Source organism: Ostrea edulis, chromosome 5, assembly GCF_947568905.1.
Source record: "Ostrea edulis chromosome 5, xbOstEdul1.1, whole genome shotgun sequence".
Taxonomy (NCBI): domain Eukaryota; kingdom Metazoa; phylum Mollusca; class Bivalvia; order Ostreida; family Ostreidae; genus Ostrea; species Ostrea edulis.
In genome coordinates, this window is record NC_079168.1 from 78,684,219 (window position 1) to 78,709,557 (window position 25,339).

Sequence of the window (25,339 nt, forward strand, 5' to 3'; positions counted from 1 at the left end):
CTCTTGTTCAATAAATTGTGATGGCATGGGGCCAGCACCATTAGAATTAAAAAAGTCAAGAAATTTTGTCTCAGATTGAAAAATCATTGCCTGAATTATAAAAATGCTGGTAACTATCCTATGGTATACGATCATTTCAATGGAATATCTGATCAAAATGTTGTTTTACAGGGTCTAAGGCATACCGTACATTTAGAGCATCTTTGTATAAAAAATGGCACAATTTTGCAATTGAGGGAAAACCACACTGCTATATAAAAAAGGATGGCTTTTTTTAACACTATAAAGGCCCCTAGCTTTCTTGGCCCCAGTATTAGAGAATCTCGAGTCCTGAAATTCATGTTTTCAATATTTGCAGACTTTCCCATCTGCATTGAATATTCCTACTAATAAATGTAACCACACCTATATAATTCTCTCATGATTAAAATAAATACTATCTAATTTCAATCATGAAATTATAACTTTTGGGTTGGGTTCTATAATCTTGTTTAGCCCTTCTTAAAAGCCAATCATTTGAGATTTTATAGACACATTACTTAGCACAAATCTTCAAAGAAACTGACCTAATCCAAAAGCCTTATCCATAAATAAGCCCTCCATTACACAATATTCTAATTAAAAGTGGAACATTACCGATATTCACATTAGTATACAAACTTATCACTATCCCAATTCCCACAAAAGAGGTTAGACCTGGCAATTGAACAAAAATTTTAAACATTGCTGAAGGTCTCCCTTTAATTTTCTCTATACCTTTGTTTACACTCCCAAGCAAATAAAATTACAATGAGAATATATATATACTATTTTCACACTTGCAAGGATCCAGTTTTTCAATGCTTTTTATCATATCATTTAATTTCCTCAACTGGGAATGAAATTCTTAATCCCACACTTTCAACTTGACTGAATTTTAAATGATCACTGCATAAAACTGGTTTTTCACTGTCAATTGAATTCATGTGCAATGCACCATCATAAAAGAGACACTGTTGTCATCCAAACACTTAACACCTGTGTCATCAACACGAAGCATTCCCTATAAATCAACCTCTTAACAATCAAACTCCCAGGTACACCGTGGAACAAAAATCCCACATTTTTTTAATCAATCAACCATCACAAAAAATCAATACAGGATCTAAGGAATTTTAAAATACCAATTTCGGAACTCTAGTCTCGTTGTGATTAGGTATATGTAACTGGTTCTTGAGGACAGAATTTGGGCATTTTCCTGGCACAGGAAACTATTCAAGTAGAGAGTTTATTTTGCTGATTATGGTGTATCTATGGCCCAGATCAGCATTTATTTACACAGCATTTAAACAGCATTACTACCAGTTCATACAGTCCTGAATGCAAGAACCTGACATATGTTTGCAAACAATTCAAAATCTTGTACTACACAGAGAAATCTAAAACTTGAGAGTGGCTCTTTGACAGGGCAATTAAACAAGGCATACAGAATTTCCATTGAATCCAATTGCTTTGTTTTCTGTCAATATATGGGAGCTCTTAAATCTAAAATTTACTGGTGACCACTTTCTTAATGTTTTCCAATTCACTAGCAAAAACCAGTCATGTCACAATGAGAACAAAAACAAAAATTCATAATGAATTGTTGCACAATAAGAAATTGACCTGAGAGTTTACAATACCAACCTGCATTTAAAAGACAAACACAATACCCAATACATGTATTTTAACAAAAACAACTCAAAATATTGATTTTTCCATTTTCGCATGACAGTATGTCAATTTCAGACCGACCAGTACATTTGCATTCCTCAGATCTTTGAAATCATTCCTGTTTTGTTCCATCTACATTTGTGTAATATTCCATACAAAACATGCAGCCTGAATAAAATACACACCAGGTCACACATTAAAAATTAAAAGGTATGAAAAAGAATACTAAATACCTGATCAAGTCAAATAAAACTCCGGAGTTATTTTTCTCTGTGAATGAAAACTGTCCCAACGCAACTCGACTAAGACTTAATTTTAAAAGGCTGGAAATCTTACTGGCAGCAAGCCATGATTAAACTTGTTGTACCTATTATTGATGATTGAGACTATAGGACCACTGCAGTACCGGGATGTTATGAATGAAGGATCATGCATATTGATTGTAAGCTGATGGAAAAATTAAATGCAGGCACACATCGGTGCATACTACAAAAGAGGTTTACTGAGCTTTGATGCACATCATTCTTCATAGTTTAGACATATCCATTCATTTCGCAAGTTTATGTCTCATTAAACACTCACAACAAAAAGAATCACATTCAGGAAGAATTAAACAGTGAGAATTTGGGAATATATTGCAATTACTTTTGATAAATTACATGAAACAAAAAATTGGCCCATTCAAGCATGTTGTAGGTTTTTACAGAAAGAGAATGTAGAAACCAATACAGTGGTTCAGAATGTCTTCAAAATGCTGACACTTGCACCGAGACCTTCAGCTTACAAGGAGGTGAAAAGATGCACTGCAACACGACTTAATCCGCTTATATATTCCCAGTCCCTGAAGACGACAGAGTCTGTCATCTGGAATGTCATATTGATCAAAGTCCAAGGCAACTTAGCTGATGGAGAGGAAAAAAAGAAATCAACCGCTGGAACAGACCAATTACTATCATGCAAACTCAAGTAATTACATTACCATGAAATGCAGGTCTTGCCATTTGTAAATTTAATTACCAAAGCAATTTGTGTATAAATATGGGGGATGAAGTTTGGTGTGACAACTACCAAATAAATTGAACACCTTTTGACCCATGAATACATATTCTTCTCCCTTGCCGTTTACAACATCTCACCTGCCGCTAATTCTGCAGTTTCTGCAAAGTGATCTGTGCCGTCAGATTCCCCGCTCTCCAGACGACCGTTCCTCTGGATCATGGCTCGTTGTCGGATTGCTCTCCGAGCAGATGATAACTGGGGCGAGACCTGGTACACTCCCCTGAAAAAAAAAAACCCTCACTTAACAACTGTTTTTGCCGATTTCCTTCTGTGGATCTGTGAACATAGAGATTTACAAATCTCCTGCTGATTTCTTCTGTGGATTTGGAATCCCTGTAGGGTGTGATTTTATTTCTGTCTGGATACTTATCTATTGTCTAGATAAATCTCTTTTGAAAATAAAAATAACTAACGGACCAGGTCATTAAATTAAGGACTTGTCAAAACTTTGAAGTATTCGTTACATGTAACTGAACATGTCATTAGCGTTATATGTACAATACTTTGACTACCACTATTTCAATGCTGTATACCCGTATTTTAAGTGCATTACTGCAATCAAAGAAAAATTTCACAGGAAACTTTGACTATGGCTGGTTCAAAACGTCAAATGATGTGCATTAATCTTACTGTAAATTGAGTTACACATAACCTCTTTTAAAACTGCAGTTACATGAAAGAGACCCAAAACCAGTTCTATTCTCATTTCTATACCATTATGTTTTGGTAGAAATTATAAATATTTAATCACTGACAGCTTAAGAATCAATACCTAATCAATAAATCAGAATTAGCATTTCTAAAAGACAATTGTGGCTATAAACCTGAGGGAATCTCAGGCTGCCATAATCAGTGATGGAATGATTCTCCAGGCCCTGACATCTGTCATTTTCATACCATATTAAGTACGGACCACAGACAAGAGCTCTTCCACACCATTTCCATCAGAGGGCTCCAATATCTTGCCAAAAAATCTTTTCTCATTACAATTGTAGATATTTAAATATCTCCCAAGTCCAAACACGTACAAAACATGGAGTGGGTGATTTGATAATGACCACTAAGCATTGTACTTCTTATCAATCAGAACAGGATCACGGCATTCAAATGCTTTTGAAGCACATCATAAATTTAAATAGGATTTCATTTTCCCAAAATACAAAAAAAAAAATAAAATAAAAAAAAAAAAATCTACTATGTCCATTTAAATATCTTCATCAGGTTATGTGTAATTAAATACATTTCCCTGTCAATGACATTCAAATCTTTATTCAAAGTTTTGTTATCAAACTGATCAGAGCCAATGTGCATTAAATTTGCCGACGACTGGAATACGAATAACGAGCCTCCATGAAAGGAATTCAGTGGGCTTACTGGAGAATGTCAATAAACACCTCCTGAAAAGAGATGTTGACAAATACTTCAACCTGGGTGTTGATTATCACCTGTTAAATTCAACTATATTGAAATGATCCCCTGATATCACATGCATGGAAGATTATACCAGAGAGACTGTGTACTGGGATAACAGAATCATAGAGAGGCGATCATTCTTAATGCATTCTGAATTCCAACACCCACTGCAAAATGGTTATATCATCTAATCTATAGTTTAAACACATGTCAATTTATATGAATTCCAAAATACAAGTAAAAGGACAATGACCAAATCTTAATGCATGATGAAAGGGGAATTACTCTCATCAGCTTAGATGTCGTGCAGCGAGACATTGCAAAGAAACAAAGATGAGTTAGAGTCTGAAAAAAAAAGCTCGCATTTGTTCTTTGAAAAACTAGATTTTCTCTGCTACCAGGTATAATTTACTGACTCTTCTTGTCATTTTCAGTATGCTTATTGATAACTAGAAAAAATTAGCCTAAGCAAGTATGTTTTGTTTATCACTCCATCTCACTACAATGTATTACAAAATTCTGAATATCATTGGTTTCCAGTAAAATTCCAGTAGCTGTACTAATGAAGTGTAGATTTGGTGATTTACACCAGCTTGTATCTACTGCTGTTGTCTTACCTGGGTGGCATTCCTATGTGGCCCTCTAGGACTTCTTGTAACTCCTGCAGCTGCTCCTTAACTTCCTGTAGGCTGTCATTAGAACAACTGTGGCCATCCTCCAGGGAGCAGAGAAGGGAGGGGCTGGTACACACCCCCACAGTCTGCCTAAATTCCTCCTCTGTGTCCATCCCAACTATCGATAATAGCTTCTCATTTTCTGGTCCACATAATTCATCCACAGAGGAAGAAATTTGTGTTGATGCCGGCTTCAATTCCATGCTGACTTCCTGTGTGTCGTCAATGCTTGGAGGAAACATAAAGTCTATCTGTGTGGACATGCTTGATGTTACATCCTCCTTGTCTGAAGGATCCGAAATGTTTACTTGAGAAGCTGTGTCTGTTAGTTCCACTACAATGCCGTCACACGATTTGTCAGCTGTGTCTCGTTTGTTCGAGTCTTTACCACTTTGTTTCAAATTAGAATCACTTTTATTCTCATTTTTCTCAACAGAAGTTGACACATCTCCTGCCAGTACCTTGTCCTCCTCTTTGATAGAGGTTTGGATATGATCGATGGGAATGTTTTTGCTTTTTGAATCAAGCTGGTTGTCATTTGTTTCCTGAATTGAAGAACTTTCAGTCATTTTTCCCTGTTCATCTGTTTCTGTGGTCTGGTGGACAGGGCTTGCTTGCACTGTTCTGATATGGTCAGATTCTATCACTGATGGTTCAGCGGTTGTGAACGATGACGTTGTTCCTTGTTCCCTCTGATTAAGCTTCTTTGGTTTTCCTTCTATGGAATCCTCTGAGTTCACAGAATCTGAATCTTTATCTTGAACAGTAGCTTGTGATGATGGAACTCCCACTTCTGTTCCAGATGATAAAACATGGTCTTCTGTAAATGATAAATGGGGAATATCTTCAGTGGGGATGGTTGGGGCACTTGTTTCTGATGCTGAAGGAGAAGTATTGTGATTTGAAGGGGATGTGATAGGTAAGTTAATCGGCTGCTGTGAATAATGTATACTGTCAGTTACAGCTGAAGTTTTTACTTCTGTTATTTTTGTTAAGGTATGTAAATCTTGCTCTGCTAGAGAGGCTTCCTGGGTTTTCTCATTTCTCCTGGAAGATGAGTCCACATTCTCAGATGGTTGATGTTCTTCCTTTTTCTGACACGAGACGTTTACACATGCTAATTTTGTTTCGTGAGACTCTACAGACCCATTCATTCCTGGTAAAACTGACAGGTCACTAGTTTCTGTTGTGTATTGTGAAAGAGAACTGTCAAAATCACTTCTTATTGGGGACTCAAGATTCTTTGAGTGGTCAAGCCCATCACAAGAGGTCAAAAGTTCAGTGGAAGTACTGTCAGTGAGAAGTTTTAGACTGGTCTGAGAAGTCAGCGTATCACTTTTCTGTAGGTCTGATTCATCTAAAGAATCATCTAGGCTGTCTTCGTCATCAACATTTTCCATTCTTTGTCTTGGACATTCCAGAGAATCTACGGATTTACTGTCATCCAGCGAATCAGACGACACTGACACAGAGTCTGGAGGAACACAAGTCTGACCCTCAGGAAATTGTGAGGTAGTCAGGTTGTTTTGATTGTCAAAATTAATATCACTCTCAGTCCGTGCAACTTTTACAGGCACAAAGTCTGCATTCTCATAAACTACATCATGATCTCTCTTAGATCCAAACTTTGAAGATTCTAACACTCGATTTTCATCATCTGACAATGTCTCTACCCCTTCCATGAATACAACTCTGTCAGACTCATCAATCTCAGTTTCCACCACAGTCGATGGATCAGACACTGTAGACCCTGTCTCTGAATACACACTGGGCTCTCGACTATGTCTGTTGACATCAAGATGATTATATTCTTCAACATGTATTGTGGGTAACATTTCTTTTTGAATGCCACTTTCAGAATCGACACCTCCACCTCCCTGCTGTCCACCATCAGATGTTGATCCTGGAATACTGTCAGGCATATTTTGAGGATATTCAGCATTCCAGTTTAAAACATTTTCTCTCCCTTGCATTCTCATGTTGCCTGTTCTCTGCCACTCCATTTGTTCAAAATCTTGTGTATACTTATCAAATGCCTCTGCTAGCTCCTCTCCCAGGGGTTCAGAGTGTCTTCTGAATTCATCTCCCTCAATCTGGACCCGTTTCTTTCTCCTCTTCACTACTACTTGACTAGTGCTCTTCTGTTCTGGCTCAGCTGGTTCCACTTCCTCTGCAATTGCTTCTGGAACATTTGCTAGAGAGGAAGCACTGGATATATGGCGTAACCTTGTCACTAGTTTTCGACCTCCACCATCGAAGTTGGGACTAAGTCTACTGTTATCAGAATCCCTCTGCCTACCAGAGGAAGTCAACCTTTTGTCACTAATATCACCATGACTACCAGTTGGAGATTGCCTCCTGTTTCTGATATCACTCAAATCCCTCGGTGATAAATGCTTTTTCTCAAGATCATCTTTTTTGGTCCCTGAAGTTTTGTGAAGTGCACCATCAAACTTTCCTGACAAACTGGGCTTCTTGGCAGTCTTTGTTTTTTCACTACTTGTTTTGTCACTCCTAGGCCTCGGATCATTTTCCTTTGTGCCAGGTTTCTTGCTTGTCTTGCTCTCTGTAGACGACTTTCCATGTAACTGTCTGTCTGGAGTTTGCCTGGGAGATGGAGTTGACCTTGGTGACTCGGACTTCTGTCGGCCTGGAGACACTCTTGGTGATATGCTCCTGGCAGGGGACTCTCTGATCGGTGAAATGGGGGATCTCCTGTCCCTAACCCTCACACCTGTGTCAAATGTACTCCCTGAACTTCTTGGTAACTGTTTTGTTTTGGGTTGATACTTAAACTTTGGTTCTGGAGCTTTGTACAATCTGCTGGTGACATTTTTTGCTGCGTCCACTAGTTTCTCATTTTTTGTGTGAGTTTTTCTTTTATCTCCACCACTTCCTTCATCTACACTAGAGGATACATCCAAACTGGCTTCACTTCCCTCAAACAGAGAATTACTGGACTGTTCCATTGATTGATCACATGACAACATGGAGAGTCTATTTGAGCAGGAGGGTAGGTCTCCCTCACTTCCTCTGGGTAAGGCCATGAGACTTGATGTCCTGGTGGGGAAGCCTGCGTCTGTGGGATGAAGGACGGTGAGGACTTCCTCACTGCAGGCTGTGCGGAGAGGATGAGGCTGGTGCACTCCTACCATTAACAAATCCTGCTTCTCTTCAATATACAGCTCTAACTGCTCTTCTCGTTGGCTTAGATCCTCAATCTCTCTCATCTACACAAAAATCATTGAAATCATACAAAAGACAGTGCCACAACATCTTGAAAAGGAATCTTACTTTAAGTCAAAGTTTCATGTGTTTAATCTTTTATAAGCCTACAAATATACATACATTAGTATTTTTTGTTTTATATGATTTCTATTTCCCCCCTACCTTGTTGCTGATCTCTTGATAGTGGACAGCATCTTCTGTTTTATACTCCTCCTTTGTCTCTTTGATCTTCCCAATCTGCAGCTGAATGTCTCGCTGTGACAATACAAACTGCTCCTCCAGGTCTTCCGACTGTCTCCTCAGGCGTTCCTCAGTCTCCTGGTGTTGAAGCCTCGACATCAGTTCCCCGTGAAGGAGATCCTTCACCCTCCCCCAGCCTGACTGCTTTCTACTCATAATGGCTTCCTTAATGTGTCCAGCAGTCTCGAGATCTGTCTGGGTCAACACTTCTGACACACCTCCTGACTTCTGGAGATTCTTTAGTTCTTCTTCTAGTTTCTTATAAACTGAAATAATCAAATTGATGTATCGGAATGCAGTTTGGTTAGAAGAAATAATCTAGGAACTGCTGCATAAAGTTTTTGTTGAAAAGTAAACACATCAGTCAACAGTTGTCAGTTTTAGGATACAACTTACATCACATTTACATGTATGCATAACCATTGTAGAACAAAAGTTCAAAATAGATTTTCAGAATTAACAGTGAATGAAATAGAACAACTTTACAAAATTCAGTACAGTATTACTAATGTTATTCCAATTTTATTTATTCTTAGATAAAAAAAAAAAACAACCCAGTAATTAGCATGAAAAGAAACAACTATTGCAAAAGTTGCCTGTCACATTGAATTTTGAAAATCTATGATCCTAGAATCTGAATTTTTCCTGGTTTTATTTTCTCTCATTTGATACAATATTATTACATAATGATGACACAGACATCAGAATGATTGCACATCTAGATCAATATTCTAGCCACAGCTTTAGAGACATTGAATTTTTTCCCCTTTAAGCCATCTTTATTGTTGATTTGCTGTTACATGGCACATCATTCAAGTAGTGAGTAGGTAAATTCAATTTGGTCCAACTCAAAACCTCCAAAGAAATGGAGACATTTCCAAAAATGTTGGCCTAATGTCTTTCTTGTGTTTGTTACTTTATAATTTAATAAACTGATGGTTTCCAAAAACATGATTCGCTTCTTTGAAACTGTGGATACACTTTTCACCAAAAAGGTATTGGGGCATTTGGGGGGAAAAAAGAAAGAAATTAAAAAATTGGGAAAATTAACCAAACTTTTTTGGGATCTGGAGAGATTTGGACGAGCAAATCAACAAATTTTCAAGAACGGCAAAAATATATTTTATAGAGCCATCCCCTTACCCTTAAAAACTACATACGGCAATCAAAGGGTGAAACACCAAGCCTTGTGTTCATCAAAGAAATATGGACTCCACAGTTTGAGTGGTGAGCTTGAGCATACTTACATGCCTCTCTCTCCTTCTGCAGACACTCACGAGCATACTCAATCTCAGCCTCAGCTTTATCTTTCTGAGCTTGAGTCTCCTCCTTCATCCTGGCTACTTTCTCCAGATCTTGCTGTATCTCGGCCCGGTGCTCCTCATGAGTATTCCATAGTTCTTCCTCCCTCTCACGTCTCATCTCCTCCGCCTTCTGGTGGTCATCCCTGAGCTGCTCCAGCTCTTTCCTGAAACAAAATCAGTGTGCGTTTTAAAGCTGCAGTCAGAATAAAGCTGCCTGATGTAACAGATACATAATTATTTGGTCCTATTCTCTTTCTTATATCCAAACAGAAGGGTTTTTCAAGGAGTACTTAATTCACAAAGTATAAGATGTGTGTAAAACCTCTTAAAGAAATCCCTAAACTCTTCCTAATTCACCCTTACATCATAATGTATATTACTTCAAGTCAACAACTTCTATTCTAAATGTCCTTGTTATGAGCTGAACATATACATGTATGTTGTAGTATGGTTTAAATACTCAATGGGATTCTGTGGAAAACAATTACCATTATCACTTTAAGTTTACCATAGCAACCTTAGACTGTAGCTTAATGGTATAATATATCACTCCCTACCTCTGGTCTAAATGCTTTATAGAGTAAAAACCAAAAAACAAAACAAAAACCAAAAATACAAATGAAATATAACCACATGCTGAATTATGTAGACGGCTGCATCTGCATGAAGTTCAGTCAATATTTGGCCATAACTAATCAAAAACCAATACAACATACTCCCAGATGTACCACAATGGTGAAAACACTTCTCTGAATTAACTACTCACATTTCCCCCGAGTCCAATTTATCCAAGTCCAATTTATCTTGAAAATATTCTGCAGTTCTCCTCATTAATCTGAGAGATGAACTTCCAACATCACAACAAAATCCAAACAATATTACACAACGAATGGGTAGGTTGTTTCTCTGTGTATTGATTGGTTCTACAGGCAGTGGCCAATGTACAACATTAATACTTTAGTACTGAGCTACTATCTTCACCACCTGCATTACCAGGAACTCACCTTTACGGGAAAACACACCTTACAGGTGTACACTACTGTCCAAGGCGGAGGCTTATTTACATAACTGAGGTGTGGGCACTGCTCTGATCAACGGAGTGAAATTAACGTGAGGATAACGCAGTGTTCAACACACCCTATCACTTTAGTATAATGCAAACAATTTAAACTGTGGCAGTACTGCATTAATTCACCTTTCTAATTACTTATATTTATACACCTTTATGGGTAAGTCACTTTAGTATAATACAAACAATTTAAACTGTGGCAGTACTGCATTAATTCACCTTTCTGATTACTTATATTTATACACCTTTATGGGTAAGTCACTTTAGTATAATGCAAACAATTTAAACTGTGGCAGTACTGTGACAATTCACCTTTCTGATTACTTATATTTATACACCTTTATGGGTAAGTCACTTTAGTATAATACAAACAATTTAAACTGTGGCAGTACTGTGACAATTCACCTTTCTGATTACTTATATTTATACACCTTTATGGGTAAGTCACTTTAGTATAATACAAACAATTTAAACTGTGGCAGTACTGTGACAATTCACCTTTCTGATTACTTATATTTATACACCTTTATGGGTAAGTCAAAGGAATTGAATTCTTCAAAAAGCCATTACATTATATGACACTTTAAAAAATTTTCATGTAGGGACTAATCAAACTAAAACCAAGTAACTGCTGTGGTACGATTTTTACATACACAAGGGAACAAGACAAAAACACATTAGTTTAGGTACTTCTGCAAGAAAAACTGAGGAGCTGCAGATAGCAACACACACCTGACATTCCATTATAGAAATCAGCTACAGGTTGGATCATAACTTCTAGCTGATCAATATGCTGTAGGTACATGTTGCTGCATACATGTATGTCAAGACTTAAAACGCTAATATGTGTGGAGAATATACCATGATCCATGGCTGTGGTATAGTAACAGGTCATCCATGCATAGATCCTATTTTTGAATAATGACACACCTACTGACCTTGACACCATTACCATTACTGGCAGCGATGTGGTGTATCCCAATGCTAGTAGTCTTCTTATCATAGTCCCCTGTCCCAGCCACCACTTAATACCAGGAAAAGTCGGTCACTCCATTTAACTTCCCTATTCATTAACTAGTCCCCCGTCCCAGCCACCAGTTCACCTAACATGGAAGAAGTCTCCGCTTGATGCTCCATTTAATTCCTCTAGACACTGTCAGTCACGAACAGTTCAATATTGAGTTTATTTCGATGCAATTTTTCTGATATGAAGACAGTGATTATTGATTCAAATCAAACAAATCACAAATACCATTTGTACAAACTGTAACACCTGTATTAACACACTCAGAATCACCTGAATCTCGAATTCTACCGGTATTTTCTATAAACAACCTGAATCCCTGAATTCAAAGGTATCTTAAGTCAACACCTGATAGGCTTTATAAGAGCACACTTAATAACCATAAATATTCCATAAAAGGCAGAGACATTATCAGCAGTTAGATAGGTATAGGGCAGATTCACAGGATACACAGGTATGGAGCAGATTCATGCTGACCTGGGATGTAAAACTTGGCAGGCATTCTGTACAATTTGACTATACAGGGTTCACTAATGATTTATCAGCTACCATGTGTAATAAAGCACCCTATAAACAGTTTAAAGGGATACAGCAGAATTTAAACTATTGAAAAAGATCATTCTGGCTGACATTTCTAATATGTAATGTTAGTTTTCTATCTGATTAAATTTGCCTGTCCAATAAATCTAAGTCTAGTGACAACACTGAAATGAAAAAATTATCTTTCTGGTGTCTTTTTGTCCTATTAAATGGACTCTAGTGTGACCTCTGTCCAAATGTCAAGTACGTGTCTAAAACATCTCACCTGTTCTACTTTCATTAACCCCTAAAATACGGCCATTAACAAAACGAGATCTCATTTAATGACAGCAACTCAATGGAGTAAACTTAATCTATCTAATTAATGCTTTGTGTGATCAAAATGGGAGCCAGCTTGTATGACCAAGGTAAAAAACATCCTGGCCATTAAATCAATGTTGATAACAACAAGTGTCTTGCATTAGATATTCAACAGTAAGTAGCTCTGTGGAAAATGGCTGTGTGGAGATTGACTGTGTGGAGACTGGCTGTGTGGAGACTGCCTGTGTGGAGACTGACTGTGGAGACTGTGTGGAGACTGACTGTGTGGAGACTGGCTGTGTGGGGACTGACTGTGTGGAGACAGATTGTGTGGAGACTGAGTGTATGGAGACTGTGTGGAGACTGTCTGTGTGGAGACTGGCTGTGTGGGGACTGACTGCGTGGAGACAGATTGTGTGGAGACTGAGTGTGTGGAGACTGGCTGTGTGGGGACTGACTGTGTGGAGACTGACAGTACAGAGTGGAGTGACTTACTTTGCCTGATTGATCCTCTCTGACTCGTTCCTGTACTGTCGTTCTAACTGTAGGCTGAAAAAGCAAAAACAAATTCATACTACAGCTCTATATGTACAAACTCACAAGTTCATATCTAATTTGTACGAAGGAAATGATGAAAACGTTCCCTTAGATCTTCAAATTTGTTATTTTTCTTATGAATTAACAGTGTAGCAAAGCTAGCTGAGATCTGTAAGACAGAAAACTTTCTTTCAAGCAGAGTAAAATCAGTCAAGCACCTGGAGAATAGTGCAAAAGCTTTACCGCATGAAGTAAAGGCTGGTTTACATAGTACAGGCCAGTTTATATGGTAAAAGTCAGCTTACACAGTTGAAGCCAATTTACACGGTAAAGGCCAGTTTATAGGATAAAAGTTGATAAGTTTACATGTTAAAGGCCAATTTATAAGGTAAAAGTTGGTTTACAATATAAAGGCTGGTTTATAGGGTAAAAGTTGGTAACTTTACAAGGTAAAGATCGACCGGTTTATAGGGTAAAAGTTGGTAACTTTACATGGTAAAGATTGACCGGTTTATCGGGTAAAAGTTGGTAACTTACATGGTAAAGACCAGTTTATATGGTAAAAATTGGTGTAAACGGTAAAGGCCAATTTATAAGCTAAAAGTTGGTAACTTTACACAGTAAAGTCCAGTTTATAAGGTAAAAGTTGGTAAATTTACATGGTAACGGCCGGTTTATATGGTAATTTAAAAGTTCGTAAATATACAGTCACGGTAAAGGTAAAAGTTGGTTTAAACGGTAAAGGCCGGTTTATCGGGTAAAAGTTGGTTTACATGGTAGAGGCCGGTTTATCAGGTAAAAGTTGGTTTACACGGTAGAGGCCGGTTTATCAGGTAAAAGTTGGTTTACACGGTAAAGGCCGGTTTATCAGGTAAAGGCTGGTTTACATGGTAAAGGCCGGTTTATCAGGTAAAGGCTGGTTTACACAGTAAAGCAAGCTGTAGAGACCTCGCTGTATACAGCAAAATATAACCCTGTGTACAGTGCTATTGCAGATATCATAAACCTTCCCACATTTGTATATTTCACCTGTTCAAATACAGTGTGTTCCTATTCTCTACAGCAAGTCACATGAATATTTTATCCCTGGAATTTGGCTTTATTTGGGCTTTAATGATTTCTTTCAAAACACTGTAAAATGTTGAATATATTTCAAATAATTCTCAAAAGAGCGTTTTTATATTCCCATAACAAGAAACGGAAATATCAGTCTCATCAACCTCATATACAGGTGAAAAATATGTTACAAAACATTATACAAAACGAGGTTAGTACAGCTTGCTTTACACGTAAACTGGCCTTAACATTCAGCAAATCATCTGCTGAATAGTATCAATGCTTCACATACCTGGTAAAAAGCAATTAATTGCTTTCATTATATATACAAAGCACTCTTAAAAAACTATCAACAAATAATCTGCAAGTCAAGTTAAAATTACCATCTTGGTGAAATTCTAAGTTTAACTAAATTGTGGGTGGGATTTTATTGAGTGACTACAGTCAAAATGAATATTTCAGGGTGTCGAGCCATTTTTGGTCTAAAAAATATAGGATTATTGGACTTTTTTTTTGCAGTTTATAGGGCAAATATAGGGATTTTTACAGCAGATTTATAAGAATAACAAGAGGTACTGTGAGCAATGCTCACTAAGAATACCCCCCGCTTACCCCAATCTCCCAAAGGGTGTTGGTAATAGGTATAAACTACCTCTTTTCTGAGTGTAAAAAACAAATGGCATGACAAACCGAACCATATTGCTACTTCGATGTCCAGTGCACGTGACCTTTGACCTTTTGACCCCAAAATCGATAGGGAACATCTTCATCCCATGGGTAGTCCATATGTATGATATGGTGACTGTAGGTGGAAAGGATAACGCTTTAGAGCCCGGAAACCATATTGCTACTTCGATGTCCAGTGCACTTGACCTTTGACCTTTTGACCCCAAAATCAATAGGGAACATCTTCATCCCATGGGTAGTCCATATGTATGATATGGTGACTGTAGGTGGAAAGGATAACGCTTTACAGCCCGGGAACCATATTGCTACTTCGATGTCCAGTGTGCATGACCTTTGACCTTTTGACCCCAAAATCGATAGGGAACATCTTCATCCCATGGGTAGTCCATATGTATGATATGGTGACTGCAGGTGGAAAGGATAATGCTTTAGAGCCCGGAAACCATTTTGCTACTTCGATGTCCAGTGCACTTGACCTTTGACCTTTTGACCCCAAAATCGATAGGGAACATCTTCATCCCATGGGTAGTCCATATGTATGATATGGTGACGGTAGGTGGAAAGGATAATGCTTTAGAGTCCGGAAACCATTGCGTCTACAGACGGACGGACGGACGGACAGACGGACAACCCGATTCCAGTATACCCCCCCCCCCCCACAACTTGTTGCGGGGGGTATAAATAGGATTTTTATTAAAGACTTTGTATAAAGTTTATTGTTTCTGCATAAAAATCTGGCAAGCATAGTATCTTACTGGAGAAAAAATAATATCAAACATAAACAAAGACAAAATCCTTTCAGATGTGAACAGTTTTCCATCCAATAGACAGTTCTTATACAATCATCATAGTTATTCTTTTCATAACAATCTAATTAAATATCAATCAAGCATCAGCTCCTGGATTTTTTCTTCTTTTTTATCATTTTTGAAAATAGGACTGTCATTTTTTTTTTTTAATATATACATGTATAGGGCTTTATAGGGATTTTAATGACTTAAAGGGAAAGTACAGGAACCTTCAAGTTTATAGGAAAATATAGGAATACATAGAAACTTGACACCCTGATATTTAAATTAAACTTGACTGGTGCATACTAACTCAACTGTGCTGTACTTACAAGAACAAGGGAAATTCTTGAGCATCTACATACGTAAAATGCAACTGAACCTGAATTTGGACACTGTATTTTGACACAGTAAATGTTTTTCTGACATAAAAATTCATTCTACAAATTGAATTTGTATTAATTACTATACAAGGTTATGTTTCTACAAAATGGAATATTCCTATCATTTACAAAAGCTGCAGTATCGTAGATCTGACTAAAATGAAGAAGCTGCAAGATCCAATTAATGTAATTAGTTGCTCATGCTTGACAAGCATGCAGAATGGACATACTACATCTAAAACATAAAACATCCACAGTTAATGGCCACACAGCATGCCAAATCTTTGCTACAGGAACTAAATTGACTCAAACCCAAATAAGTAAAAGACAAAATTGTCCCCAAAAGAGTTAAAGCAAAACATGTCAGAGGGAACATCAAATACTCACCATATCTCGGGAGAGGCATAGCTAAAAGAGAAAGTGCAAAAAACACATGCTTACAACCTTTTTAGTGCAGGCAAGATGCGTGTCAAGGGTTAAGGCATGTCCCAGGTTAACTTCACTTCGCTCAGATCAGCATCATGTCGCATGACCAGGAAAAAAAAATCAATGACTTACACACAAACCATTCAACCGAGGATATTATTTTACAGCCACTGAGCTGCATGTAAGAAAACCAAAGAAATTCCAAAGTAATTTGACATGAAAAGTTAACGTCAATATTTTCAAATCATGGAAGTACGGAAGGAAGGTTTTGCAAAATTAAAGTTTAATTAAAACCAATAAACCCACATTATTTGTTTTCAATATATGTAAGGAATAAGCAAAGATATTTTGCAAAACAAATGACTTATTTGGAAATTTAAAATTGAAATCTAATTAACACACATTTTTTTTAAAAAACTAACTGCTGGTACAGACCCACCTAACGAGACCTATCACTCTAGCACATCGTATAATGCCGGTTGATTAATGTGACAATAGCAAACATTCACTAGGTGACGGTCACTCCTCCCTCACCCACACACCTCGACCTACTTACTTTGGGCCGTACAGTGGGTGGAAGGGCCTTCTGTTGTAGTAGGAGTAGGGGTCACTCTCCTCCACATCCAAACTCTCCAGACTCCCCTCATGTGATAGTTCATCCCGGGAACTGTTAAGACTCTGTCAATGGAAAATAGGCCTGTCAAACTTCTCATATATACAAGTAATATCAAAACTAGTATAGGATTATCCACATGACCAGTATCACATTTGTATTTTGATGGTATAATGTTGCACATTTAACAATGACAGGGACAGAATTTGAAACAAATAACCTTTCCGGTGACATTGAAATTTATGCAGTAATGCACATTCATTGATTTTAAGTCCACTTGTAAACAAAGTGGTGCAATCATATACCAAGATTTGTACCTGTCGCCTTTCCCGTAACTTGGCAGCCTCAGCAGGGTTATTGAAGCGAAACATGTTTGTTTTTCCCAGCAACACATAGTCACCTAGAAATAAACTAAATTTTACTCTCCAGAAACATAATGCCGTTAACTCTGTAAAATTGTAACAGAGTTTTGATGAATAATTGTGATCATAATGAAATGCACATACTGCATGTTCTTTAAGAGATATTTCAAACATATATGTGGATTGTTTATTTTGGCTTTTTGGAGGATGAAGTATGTACCATTTTCACAATATAAATAATATTTTCCGAAATTTTTAACAGGACTCCTGCAAATGCAATCGATTCCATTTAAAAATAAATGTATTCCATGCACAAACTAAAACACCACTCCTAGTTCTAAAGTCAGTTCATTTTAAAAGGAATATAACAGAGCATGTACCCAGCTATTTCAAAACTCACCACAGAACGACATAAAAGATATGAAACATTATAGAAACAATCTCTATAGGACCAATCTCTCACGTATTTACTTAATTTTAAGATAACTGTTTTACCTTGCTTTAGGATCATAGAGTCCTTGCACTCCATACCATTAACAGCACACTGGGCCCCGCGATTTGGATGTAATGTCACCGTGCTGTAGGACGTCTTAAAGAAACAATGCTCTTGTTTCACAGCTGGTCCCCGTAAAACTACAGAACAGTCAACAATAAAAATGAAAATTTGCTTAACTATTCAAGTTACTTTTCTCATTATTCATTCTTGAATAAAATGTCTACATACCTATGTCTTGTGGTCTGTCTGCATCCTCTCTACCAACCAAAGTCTTACCCTCCTGGATGATAAAACATGCATTGTTTACGGGTTATTCATGTCAACAAATCATAAAACCGTTACAGATGTCTCGACAATGCTAACCTTGAGGTGATATATAGTGACTCCAGTACTGAGCACATCATCATCCATTCCCACCAAGTGAGGCATCTGTGACTCAATCATGACTCCCATCGAACTTGAGTGTTTTAATCCACGGATACTCAAATCCGACTCTTTGATGATGTCATGAGTTTCTGTCCACTTGTCTCGCCAGGTCTGGGTCAACTTCTTGGCCTAAATTGTAAAAGGAAATTATTTTCGTTATTTTTGACCACTGAATTATAATTTCTTTGACTAACAATTAAAGAATCGGAATGTTTTGAGTTATACATAGAGCGTGTTAGAGAGTATGGAGCGTGCTGTCATGGAATAGCCTGCTGATGAGGGTAAGTAAGCATAGCTCTCAAATTTCTCACCAATCATTAACAGGGCTCGCGCTGCCCATCGCATTTGTCGCATTTTCAGAAAAAAATGCAACACGGACATTTCGTATTTTAGTATTCGCGCGCCATTTTGAATTTCCGATGTGGATACCCTGTCGCATGGGAACAATAAGACTTAGGGGCGTCTTGTTTATTTAGCAGTTTACACAAAACAAAGGGTTGATCCTCTATGTGCAAGTAGGTGTGAATGAAATGAACTTTGCGCATGCCAGTTGCCTACAGTACATATCGTAAATATAGAGATACCCCGAGTCATTACTGGGGAGCTACCTGTTTTGTACTGATTGGAATAAAAAGCGTGTGATTGTGCACACAAGCTAGTCAATGGAAGATACTTCCGTGTTAATAAAAATATATAAAATTTAATTTGTCGGTTCATCACAGTACAAAAGCGATTTCATCTAGAAAGGTAAACTAGAATGTTCAGCTATATTTTCTAATCCATTTGATGTTATGTTGGGAAATTGCATTATTCTTTAGGTCTTTAGTTTGATCTATTTAGAAAATGGCCATGAGGAAATGCAAAACTGTAGGTTTTTCTGAAATTGCTATGCTGTCATCTTTTGACTTCACATCATCTTAAGCCATTTAAAATTTATTTCAGACTTCATGAAGTCCCTTCTCCTCTACATGATGAGATTCACCAAAGGACCACTTTGTCATTCTGGATTTCAAGATGAAAACAGGATTCTTCAGTGAAAATGTGATGTGAAACTATGATCATGTGTTATGTATTACAGTAATTAATTTTCAGTAACTTTGTCATCAGTGACTTTTTCTAGACTGCAAATTTAATGAGTAATATATGTCATTTACACTACTAAAATGATTAATAAACATTTAGAAACTCATTTCTTGTCTTTATTTAATATAGCCAGTTTATATGCTATGAAATACTCTTAATTTTTTCTGGTATGAAATAAAATTGAGTCTACTTAGCCAAAAACAATATTTAGAAATAAAACCATGATTGTGCTGCAATGTCATCAGACTGACTAAAAAGCAATCTGCTGAAATACAATCGATTTTCACAATATCCTAATAATTATAGTGATTTGTGATAAAAGCTAAACAAAGCTATGTTGTATACATTGTGTAAGAATAATCAGAGATATAATATGTTGTATATGCCTCTTGAATAATATACATGAAATATAGATCTACAGTAAACGTGCATGAGTCGATGCACGCGCGCCAGGTTGCGACACAAAATTTTGGTCCAGTGTGAGCCCTGATTACCCCTCTCCAAGAACAAAAGGATAATTAACGATTACACTATACAAGACTGCTCTCTTAGACTGACCATATTTTCATGGTCCAGTAACTTTTCCGCAAGGGCTGATCCAGCTGCAGAAGTCACCTGTTGTGGGTTATTCTGAAAAACAAAGCAGCAAGCTAATGGTTAACCATGGCTTACCTTTGTAAAACCTATAGTAAAACCTTAAAGTGTTCCCCTTGCATATAAAATTGAAAGTAATGTATTTTGTAAAGCACTTCCTTTTCTTCATAATGCTATTATTACAACTCTGATCAACTCTCTGATCATGAAGTTGGACTGAACAAATCTAGATATCAATCAACAGAATAAATATATTTTCTTCTATGTTACTGTTAATTCAGATGTAGATATGTGAACATAGCAATATATACAGATTTTCAATGTGGATTCCATATTCTAGTATTTAAGAGGGTGTCCAAGGGAAGAATAAGGCAGTGTTTATAATGAGTGGTATACTGTAACAGTTCCCACCAAGATTCCTGTTCTTTCCAGGTTTACCTGTCAGATTAGGATGGTTTACCTGTCAGATTAGGAAGATTTACCTGTCACATTAGGGAGATGTTTACCTGTCAGATTAGGATGGTTTACCTGTCAGATTAGGAAGATTTACCTGTCAGATTAGGGATGTTTACCTGTCAGATTAGGAAGGTTTACCTGTCAGATTAGGAAGATTTACCTGTCAGATTAGGGATGTTTACCTGTCAGATTAGGATGGTTTACCTGTCAGATTAGGAAGATTTACCTGTCAGATTAGGGATGTTTACCTGTCAGATTAGGAAGGTTTACCTGTCAGATTAGGAAGATTTACCTGTCAGATTAGGGATGTTTACCTGTCAGATTAGGGATGTTTACCTGTCAGATTAGGAAGGTTTACCTGACAGATTATGAAGATTTACCTGTCACATTAGGGAGGTTTACCTGTCAGATTAGGATGGTTTACCTGACAGATTAGGAAGATTTACCTGTCACATTAGGGAGGTTTACCTGTCAGATTAGGAAGGTTTACCTGTCAGATTAGGGATGTTTACCTGTCAGATTATGAAGGTTTACCTGTCAGATTAGGAAGATTTACCTGTCAGATTAGGGATGTTTACCTGACAGATTAGGAAGGTTTACCTGTCAGATTAGGAAGATTTACCTGTCAGATTAGGGATGTTTACCTGTCAGATTAGGAAGGTTTACCTGCCAGATTAGGAAGATTTACCTGTCACATTAGGAAGGTTTACCTGTCAGATTAGGAAGGTTTACCTGCCAGATTAGAAAGATTTACCTGTCACTTTAGGGAGGTTTACCTGTTAGATTAGGAAGATTTACCAGTCAGATTAGGAAGGTTTTGTCAGATTAGGAAGGTTTACCTGTCAGATTAGCAAAATTTACCTGTCAGATTAGGAAGGTTTACCTGTCAGATTAGGGATGTTTACCTGTCAGATTAGCAAAATTTACGTGTTAGATTAGGAAGATTTACTTGCTAGACTAGGAAAGTTTACATGTCAGATTAACATACATTGCAACAACTGTAATGATTTTTTTCTTGCTATGAATTTGTAGGCTAAATTACAAGGCATAACTTCCATATCTATAAATCAACCACATTTTCTTGCTACAATAAGAGTATCATCCATTTATGATTACTGATTAAACATAACACCTATCATCCATTTATGATTACTGATTAAACATAAAACCCAATGCACTTTTGGAAATCAAAAGCTTGTATTACGTTTAACAATGTATAAGGGTAAGATCCTAAGTCAATCTAAAATTTTGCGAGAACAGAAATTTATGTTCTGGTCACTGCCTGATGTTTTCTTAGACATTCCCTTTAAAAAAAAATGAGAGTGCAATAATAAATTTTTACAAATGTATACAGCAAAGCAATGCAAGGTTATCGAATATAGAAACAAGCAAAGAAAAATAATAGAGTGCAATAATAAATACAACTGTATACAGCAATGCAAGGTTACCGAATATAGAAGCAAGCAAAGATATGTGCATATGAGTAGCATAGATTGACACAATTGTAAATTTGGTAATTAGGTTCACAGTTTACTATACTCATTCACATGGTTAAATGTTAATATTTCAACATAGGTAAAAATAGCTATGTTAGAAGTGATTAACGAACGGATTATAGTGGGGTTGTAATATATATATATACCGGTGACTTCACGTAAAAAGTTCACAATCTTTAATGTACCTCATGTATCTCGGTCATCTTGTCATGCATTTGAATGAGTAAGTTTATATCAGACATCTGGGAACTACCCTGAAAGTGATGGGGGTGAAGATTTCAGAGAATACACCCGACATTTACAAACGGAAAGGCAATAAAATGAAGATAAAACACAGATGAGGAAGAAACAAAATAAACTGTAGCTTTTATAAACAACGATGATTTCTACTTGAGTGACTTTATTGGAATATAAAGGTCATACATATACATCTTTATTTAAACAGCAGTTCACCTAAGAATCATGCAGTACTGATAATAAATAATTCATCTTGAAAGAGCCCACAAATAGCTCAGTAAATATTTTCAATATTTCACAGTACTATGGGTGAAATCATAATCTTAATGATTTTTTTTATAGTGATTGCACAGCAATGATATCTGGCAGACAAATTCTAATGTTATCTAATACAATTTGTATACATTGTAGTTGAAAGTGCAGAGTTATCTGCCCTTTGTGTAAGTAACAATTTGTAGAACATCATTCAATTTGTGATGAAGCAATTGGGAACAAAATTTCAAAACTTATCACTTCTAGCCTTTACACCATCTGCATGATTCTTACATGGAATTAAGAAAGAAAGAAAAAAGAAAAAAAAACCAAACTACAACAACAAATCTTGAAACAAATCTGCCTAGTAAATTTTACAACAATACATATTCTGTCATTCTCTTGTAAAACTGCTAATATTCTGTCATTCTCTTGTAAAACTGCTGACATGCATTATTCTGGCATCTTTGCAAAAATAAAATTGCTGGTATTATTTTTTTGCTATGTGAGATATAAAGTTGTTACCATTTGAGCAGACTTGAGTAGATCTCTGAGTCTCCATATTTCCTGTCTCAGCTCTCGGATCAAGGTCACATTAGGATCCTATGGAAATTAACCAAAAATAGTACACTAATCACATACCTCCAGGAACTTATATTTTATCTATTCTACAAATGCACTAATCACAACAATAGAAATCTAGCAGTCAGAATTTTTCCGAATCCACAGAGACAAAAGCATTCTAAAAGTCAGAGAAAGAAAATTTAGACAAACTAGCACATATAACTTTAGAATCAAACGAAAAATATATACATGTAAAACATTGACTCATTAAAGCCCCATTCAAATGCACCTTAAGAGGTGTCAATTTTACACCTATGCAAATTTTACTCCTAAAGTGCAAATGTAATTTTCATTATGTGTTCAAATGCACTAACAACCTGTGTGTAAATCAGTAGTACTTACTTCAGAGCAATATGGAAGTATTTTGAAAACAAAAGAAGGAGATGGATATTTCCTTAATATGTAGCAATAGGTTTTGCCATTTCTTGTTCAAATGTTATTCAGAGTAATATTTCATCTTAGTGACACAGCAGAAGGTCACTGCTTTTTCTAATATAGGACAAGATGAAATTTTAAAGAAAATTATGCAATTTTTTAATGACAATTTCAATAATTTGCTCATGTAGATTTTGCTATGCAGTCACATGACTACAGTACATCAGGAGTTAATGTACTCATACAGAGCCCCGTTCACATGCCCCAATTTACTCACGGGATGCAAATTCTGCATATATGCAAAATCTGCACCCCGGTGTAAATTTGAGCATGTGAATGTAATTGCATATATGCAAAAGTAAATATACATATGTGCAAATATACACTTGGGTGTAAATTTGCACCTACTCAGACCAGATGCAAATTTACTTTTGCATATGTGTATATTTACTCCTAGTGTATTTTTCGTCATGTGAACGCACACACCGTATACAATGTCACACTCAAGGAGTCGTCACTGTGGATCACGAGGAATCGGCTCCAAAGAGGAGCAAACGCAGTATCACCGAATATGATATCGCTTTTCTCATAAAATACACCGTATTTCTGCAAACATTACATTGCATAGAGTGTCGTAGACATATCTTGATCAATCAAATTTGTCACCGAAGCCTACACAGTAAGGGAAAAATCCTCCCCCTCAATCAAAAATAATCCGCCATCTTTAACTAACTTCGAGGAATCATTACCATTTGACCCTAATTTGTTAAGTACCATGTGAACGCTTAGGAAATATACTTTTATACACGGGTGCAATTTTTGCATATATGCAAAATTTCCACCCCGTGAGTAAATCAGCGCATGTGAACTAGGCTTATGTAAAAGTTAATTTGCACCTAGCCTGACTAGATTTTGCACTAGGAGTAAATTTGCATGAGTAAAATAATTTTACATATATGCAAATGAGTTCACATGACACAATAAACTTCTGGGTGAAATTTTTGCACATATGCAAAAAATACACCCCTTGTGCAAACAGGTGCATGTGAATGGGGCTATTATGCGTAGGAGGTAAAGAATCTAATCTTAAAACATGTACATTGGACTCTTTTACAATGCATAAGTGGGTAAACATGCAGTCATGCTTATTGTGGGAGTCTGGGATAAAGAAATATATGTGTATGAGGTATAAACATGGCAGCTGAGGATTGTTGTAGACAACGACCTTTACCATCCAACATTGACATAGTTGCCAACTCACCCCCACCCCCCACCCCCATTGATTGATTGTATCTTGTTTAACTTCCTTCTCGAGAAATGGAATTTCTTCCTTTACAAAATGCTGCACCACCCACTTTTAGATAAAGTACTTGCTTACTTTCATATTGTTAAAAGTTGGCATCTACGACAACTACTACCATTTAGCGGGGTTTTTTTCCTGCAGGTGATAACAGGCTTAGTGCTTTGGTATCAAGTCGCTAAATTTTTAATGGCTAAATTTGCACTTAAATGTGTCTCCAATCATAATACACCTTTTCCCAGGAAAATTACTCTGGAGAGCAGATATTTTTATGTCAAAGATACAAGTAGCATTCTTCAGTTTGGGAGGTAAATAAACCAATAATTTTTTTTGATCAGTTGTTTCTGATGATTGTAAATGTTTTACAGATTGTTAATTAATATTACACCACTCATTTATTTTTATGTCTTAGAACTCCATGTTCACCAAAATAAATTCCATTGAATTATTTGTATACCTGTGAGAAAATCATTAAAAGTTAACACCCACGGAAAAAACCCCACTATAAGCTATATCCAATTACAAAGACACAAAGTACAAGTAATTATAATCCATCTCCTTGTCACTATTCTTTCGTAAATATTAAAAAAGTTTTTTCATTTTAT

At 36.6% G+C, this 25,339-nt stretch overlaps 1 protein-coding gene and 2 long non-coding RNA genes across 11 annotated transcripts in view; 2 read left to right on the forward strand and 1 right to left on the reverse strand.

Annotated features, from left to right (window-relative positions):
- LOC125649680 (uncharacterized) overlaps positions 1-25,339 on the reverse strand; it is a 219,428-nt gene that overhangs the window by 169,710 nt on the left and 24,379 nt on the right. For 3 of the 9 annotated variants that reach the window (XM_056166339.1, XM_048877385.2, XM_048877383.2), the window contains 14 exons: positions 22,961-23,038; positions 22,132-22,200; positions 19,959-20,030; positions 18,255-18,446; positions 18,120-18,171; positions 17,891-18,028; positions 17,351-17,433; positions 16,977-17,098; positions 16,382-16,402; positions 13,039-13,092; positions 9,554-9,774; positions 8,229-8,572; positions 4,782-8,068; positions 2,829-2,971 (listed from right to left, as the gene is read on the reverse strand). In XM_056166339.1, the coding sequence (XP_056022314.1) occupies positions 2,829-2,971; positions 4,782-8,068; positions 8,229-8,572; positions 9,554-9,774; positions 13,039-13,092; positions 16,382-16,402; positions 16,977-17,098; positions 17,351-17,433; positions 17,891-18,028; positions 18,120-18,171; positions 18,255-18,446; positions 19,959-20,030; positions 22,132-22,200; positions 22,961-23,038 (4,876 nt within the window). The remainder of the gene's footprint in view (positions 1-2,828; positions 2,972-4,781; positions 8,069-8,228; positions 8,573-9,553; positions 9,775-13,038; positions 13,093-16,381; positions 16,403-16,976; positions 17,099-17,350; positions 17,434-17,890; positions 18,029-18,119; positions 18,172-18,254; positions 18,447-19,958; positions 20,031-22,131; positions 22,201-22,960; positions 23,039-25,339) is intronic. The other 6 variants (XM_048877384.2, XM_048877386.2, XM_056166342.1 and 3 more) reach the window with 3 other exon arrangements.
- Positions 12,721-17,422, forward strand: LOC130055071 (uncharacterized). Its single transcript, XR_008803300.1, has 2 exons — positions 12,721-14,708; positions 15,509-17,422. It is a non-coding gene; the product is annotated as an uncharacterized LOC130055071 (long non-coding RNA).
- Positions 18,761-19,506, forward strand: LOC130055070 (uncharacterized). The gene is made up of 2 exons (XR_008803299.1): positions 18,761-19,064; positions 19,260-19,506. It is a non-coding gene; the product is annotated as an uncharacterized LOC130055070 (long non-coding RNA).